Genomic DNA, 6,000 nt, shown 5'->3' with positions numbered 1-6,000 from the left:
GTAAGCCTTGAGCTACACCGTGACGTACAGGGCACTGAACAGGGCCCTGACAGTGTAACAAGCAGAAGCCATGGACAGAAAGGCTTCAAAAGGAACAGCTTCGGGACATTCAATGCCTTCAGGATAGCTGGCTTGAATCAGACGTTGGTTTACTACGTCCAAAAGCTTCAAACAGTTTTACCCAGTGGTGATCAAAGGTTTTAAGGAGGGCTTTATGAAGGGTTAATGATAACTAGTACAGATGTAGTCCTAATGTTTATTGTGATGACGAAGCACTGATTAAATGCTTTCGAAAGGGTAAAGTGCCACAAGAAGAATGACAGGTGAACAGCGTTTCTCAGACAGATGAACAGCGTTTCTGTTTCTCACTACAGACAGATGAACAGCGTTTCTCACTACAGACAGATGAACAGCGTTTCTGTTTCTCACTACAGACAGATGAACAGCGTTTCTCACTACAGACAGATGAACAGCGTTTCTGTTTCTCACTACAGACAGGTGAACAGCGTTTCTCACTACAGACAGATGAACAGCGTTTCTCACTACAGACAGGTACAGATGAACAGCGTTTCTCACTACAGACAGATGAACAGCGTTTCTGTTTCTCACTACAGACAGATGAACAGCGTTTCTCAGACAGATGAACAGCGTTTCTGTTTCTCACTACAGACAGATGAACAGCGTTTCTCAGACAGATGAACAGCGTTTCTCACTACAGACAGATGAACAGCGTTTCTCACTACAGACAGGTGAACAGCGTTTCTCACTACAGACAGATGAACAGCGTTTCTACAGACAGATGAACAGCGTTTCGTTTCTACAGACAGATGGACAGCGTTACTCACTACTGTACAGACAGATGAACAGCGTTTCTCACTACAGACAGATGAACAGCGTTTCTCACTACACACAGATGAACAGCGTTTCTCACTACAGACAGATGAACAGCGTTTCTCACTACAGACAGGTACAGATGAACAGCGTTTCTCACTACAGACAGATGAACAGCGTTTCTCACTACAGACAGGTACAGATGAACAGCGTTTCTCACTACAGACAGGTGAACAGCGTTTCTCACTACAGACAGGTCTTTTCTGTCCCCTTTGTCATTCACCGCTTGGAAGCTCTCACTCACTTTTTGCCGAGGTGCCGGGCCACGTCGGACTTCCTGAAGCCGTCGAGTTTGTAGAGGCGCTTGGCCAGCCGCTTGGCGGCCTCCAGGTCGGCCTTGTTCCCATTGGACAGGTTGTCCGGGCTGCCCAAGGCCAGCCGCTCCGCCACCTCAGGGTCCGACTCCGGGATGTGTAGGCATGGCTTCTCCCTGCAGAGAGCAGACCACCAGTTAAAATAGGGAATTCAGCATTCAGTATAGTATGATGTAGTTTAAGTAGTCAGTATAGTATTAGCATTGTTTTTTACTTTAGGAATAAAACCTTAAATATGAAATTTAAGACACAGGCTTTTACACTAAGTACACTAAGTTCACTCAGAGGACGAGCGTGCAGTTTAACTGATAGAATATGAAGTGTCCATCATCATGTCTCGACCAATCATGTGTCTCTCCAGAGAAAAGAAAAACTGTCTTTTAATGAAAAGAGCAGCTATGGTTTGTTTACTTGGGCCACTGTGCATCTCCTGTCTCCAACTGTCTCTCCTGTCTCAACACTTCCTTCCAAAAGCAGTCGCCGATACTGTTTTTACAGTGAATTTTGCAGTATTCACTGGACTGATGACAACAGACATGATGCAATATTAGCATGTTATGTTGCAGCAGAGTCTTGTGATTAAGAATGCCATAAGGGAGAAAGTGAGTACTGGGTTCAACTAAATACGGGCTACAAGATACGGAAATGAGCAGATATGTTTGGGGGGTGTGAGCCTTGGTTCAGTGCCTGGGATCCCAATCAACCTGTGATTACAATACTGTGCAATGTTCCATTCCTTTTTTTGACCCAGGACATGACGCTAAAGCTTGTCAGTTTTAATCTGAACCTATCCAAGACTACGAGGGATTAGTGAAAGCAGAATAGAAACATAAAAGGCGGGCGCCACTGATTTGTTGCGCTCATCTGGTTGCTGTCAAGGTGTTATAGACTCAAAGTAGATAACAGGCTGCCTTGTACCAGTGCCAAGGGAGAACCGGATCGTTCACATGTCAGAGCCATATACAGTAGAAGAGAGGCAATATATCACTCGTGATGTATGTATATTCAGCTTGGATGCATGGAATATGTACTGTATCCAGAATGCATCACAGATAGCCAGGCATATATGACAGGTATATTGATATGGATATTCAACGTGGAATAGCGTGAATACACAGCTCTGTATCCAGTACACATCTCAGAGAGACCTTCCAGTACAACCTTTGCAGCCGCGGCAGAGCCCATTGGTGCCTTGGGAACTCTCCCAGATTTTGCCAAGTGTTGTGTGGTTTGCTGTTGAATGCTGTGTTCATGAATAACAGATGGCTGAGTTTATTTGTGCTCCACCGCCGTCGCCCCATCTCTGGGGTTATTATCTGTGGCAGGCAACGATAAACATTTCTGTTTGTGACCCAAATAAGACCCTTTGCCAGAACTCCTTCGTTTCCTATTTCAGGCCACACTAAACTTTCTCACATTAAGCCAGCTCCTCTGAACGAAGATGACTGCAAAAGTGAACAAATATTTACAATATCTTTAAATGTTAACTAAACAGAGAAACAGTTTTACAGTACATCATTAAGTATGTTACACACAGTTAAGTTAGAGTTAAGAGTTATCACCTGGTCATCTGAAGTCAAACCTTCTCTAAGAATGATCCTTTCTCTCAGTTGAAGAGAAGAGAACAGCTGACATTCAATACTCAACGAGGGCAGGCAAAGCAGCCTTTCCCACAACAAAGTCCCAGTTAGTCATGCTGCTGAGCCAAGGCAGACATCACAGGGAGAAGACAAGACTGCACAAGTGAAATGAGTCAGAGAGAACCAGGCCTACCTCACAAACAACATGCTCACTTCTTTAAAGGACTGAGCTCTGGCCTCGCTTTTCCTCTCCTCTCTGGCATTCCTTCAGGTGCGCAGGAAAAACACATGACTCTACAACCCAAACACCCCTCTCCATTCATGGCATGGTTTGTTCCAAAAGGCCCTCGCAGTCACCTCTTTCCCAACTGGATAGTCCAACACGGAGGAGGAGGGAAAAAAGGGGGGGGGGGGGGGGGGGGGGGGGGGGGGGGGGCAGTGTGGGGGTTGGTTTGTTTACTCTTAAAACAATGGCTTTGTGATCGCCTCTCAACAGAAGGGGAAAAAAGAGAAGGAAAGAAAAAGAACTTTCCACCCGGGGTTCCGAGGGTGGATACGAACATTCTTCTAACAAGCAGAGTGCAGAGATGGAATGACACACGCAAGCTTCCTTCATTTTCAGTCCTTTCCCAGACCCCGTCAGACCCAGCACACCCAACAGGCCAACTTCAATCCAAGGGGCTAAACGCCGCTCAGAAGAATTCCCTTTGCCATTTCTGCAGAGTCAAAACAATTATTTTGTGGCTGGTCACACACACACACGTAGACAGAACCGCACCACACCCTTTCCAGGGACTGGCCAAGCTGACATGCCAGTACAATCACGACACGCACGATAAAGCTCAAATGGGAGGTGCGCTCTGTTGACATCACGGCAGCAGTGGGTAAACAGACGTGACCTTCTTTTGTTTACACAACCTTTTTAGACAAAGATGCCATGGTTACCCAATAACGCACCACACCTACAGGGCGCTGGCCTAAAGAGACCCGAGAGCCTCAGCAGGAATGCCACCTGTAACACCTCAGAGCAGCCAGGTGAGGGTACGAGGGAACACCTCAGAGCAGCCAGGTGAGGGTACAGGGGGAGGTAAAGCACCTGTAACACCTCAGAGCAGCCAGGTGAGGGTACAGGGGAACACCTCAGAGCAGCCAGGTGAGGGTACGGGGCGGGGGTCGGGTACGGGGGGGGGGGGGGGGGGGGGGGGGGGGGCGGGGGGGGGGGGGGTAAAGAGGGGATCTGTGCTGCCTTCTGCCATCAGCCTAAATCACCTTTCCGTCCACTCCAAAGGGAAAAACACACGAGCCAAAAGACAATTAGAGTGAGCGAGTCACGGGCAGCTGTCTCGCTCCATGACGGCACGAAGACTTGAGATCTGTTTGCCATTACCCATGCATAGTTTCCCGTCGGAGCCAGAAGAAATGTCCAGGGAGCGGTATCAACGCTGCACAATATTACTACAGCTGAGAAGGGAGCGTTATCAACGCTGCACAATATTACTACAGCTGAGAAGGGAGCGGTATCAACGCTGCACAATATTACTACAGCTGAGAAGAGATTTGCTGTTCCACTGGGGAATGTGCTACCTCAGTCCACAGACATGTGCGATTCTGAGATTCGTGACCGCGCTCAGTCCTTCTGCTCCCAACAGGCGAGGGGATTGCCCTTGTAAAAGCACCAGTGAGTAATGCCCGATCAGTCAAGCGTGAGCACTGATCTTATAATGCTCTCACAGTAAGTAACCTCCTGGTTACAAAGGGCATTTTGCAGAAGACATCGTGAGGCATGCAATGGCCTAAACATGCTGTCCATGTAGGGGTTCTCTCCATTACATTACAGCCATGTCCTGTAGGGCTATACCATTGGTGAGATATGGCAATGTAGTTAGAAGAGGCAAAATACTGTATTATACTGTTTCCCATAAGTGATAAAGTATCAAACCCTCCACACAGGACACAGGTCTGGGTTAGCTGAGCTAAGTTAGCTGGGTTAGCTGTGCGGAGCTGAGAGGAGAGCTCTGGTACTCACCTGTATGTAGCTGGATACGGAGCGTACAGGTAGCTGTCCTCCAAAGCCCCGCCCCCCCAGCATAGCACATAGCGGGCCATGTCACCAGGGCCCCGCCCCCCTCACCCCTGTCCCGCAACCGAAGCGGTGAAGGACCCCCGCCGAGCCTCATGGACACCCCCCCTGCTGTCCCCTCCTCCGCCCCCGTCCAGCGGGGCCTTACTCCCGGCAGCTCCGCTCAGTCCGTCAGGAGATCTGCGCTGCATTTCACAGCATGTTCCAGAGGACCGTGGAGCTCCCCTGCGTCTCCTCACCCTCCTTCACGCCTCCCCTGCGTCTCCTCACGCTCCTGCACGCCTCGCCTGCGTCTCCTCAACCTCCTGCATGCCTTGGGTGGCCTGCTAATCTGCTAACAAGACTTCTGCACTCTGTCTTGAATCTCTCTCTCTCCCTCTCTCCCTCTCTCTCTCTCTCTCTCTCTCTTCTCCCTCTCTCCCTCTCTCTCCCTCTCTCTCCCTCTCTCCCTCCCTCTCTCTCTCTCTCTTTTACTCCCCCTCCTTTTCTCCGTCTGAACGTTCTAAGCTCCTCCACTGAAATGGGAGCAGCAGAAGGTCCTTGTAGGTCGGTGCTCTGCCCCGTCTGTGTCTCTTCCTCTGTGTTTCTACGCCTCTGTGTCTGGGTTCCGTTCCCTCTCTCTGTTTGTCTACGTCTGTCTGTGTGTGTGTGTGTGTGTGTGTGTGTGTGTGTGTGTGTGTGTCTCTCTCTCTCTGAGTAGCTCGCCGGCCAGGCTATTTTCTCCTCCTGGATACGGTATGCATTTCCTCTCTCTGTGTCAAACCCCCCTCCCCCTTTTCTCCCCCTCTCCCTCTTCCTCTCTTTGTCTGTTGCTTCTACCTTGGCCCTCCGTCGCACTCCTCCTCCTCGGGCATTGTTCACCCTCTTTCTCTCTCCTCGGGGATATGAAAACGAGAACTGTACTGGGGTTCTGAAAAGCAACTCGGGCCTCTTCGGGGAAGAACAGTAAAGCACAAACCCTCTGGCTCTTCAGGGGAGAAGAGTGAAGCACTAGAAAACATTTCATGAAACGCTCCTATCGGTTTCTGTTTCCTTAGAGTTGATCAGAGACTCCAAACTCTAAAATATCCTAAATCACTGCAACTAAGTCTACTTAGTTTAGGTAATGTAAGCTTACTTTTATGATATGAAAACT

General features: G+C 49.1%; 1 protein-coding gene across 3 annotated transcripts in view; it reads right to left on the bottom strand.

Annotated features, from left to right (window-relative positions):
* LOC105900285 (PH and SEC7 domain-containing protein 1) overlaps nt 1-6,000 on the bottom strand; it is a 28,246-nt gene that overhangs the window by 17,937 nt on the left and 4,309 nt on the right. For 2 of the 3 annotated variants that reach the window (XM_012827547.3, XM_031579086.2), the window contains exon 3: nt 1,136-1,321. In XM_012827547.3, coding sequence (XP_012683001.2) covers nt 1,136-1,321 — 186 coding nt within the window. Of the gene's footprint in view, nt 1-1,135; nt 1,322-4,811; nt 5,276-6,000 lie in introns of those variants that run through there. The other variant, XM_031579087.2, reaches the window with a different exon arrangement.

Source organism: Clupea harengus, chromosome 13 (genome assembly GCF_900700415.2).
Source record: "Clupea harengus chromosome 13, Ch_v2.0.2, whole genome shotgun sequence".
Taxonomy (NCBI): Eukaryota; Metazoa; Chordata; class Actinopteri; order Clupeiformes; family Clupeidae; genus Clupea; species Clupea harengus.
The sequence above is the reverse complement of the archived record's forward strand: the minus strand, read 5'-3'. Positions and strand labels throughout refer to the sequence as shown.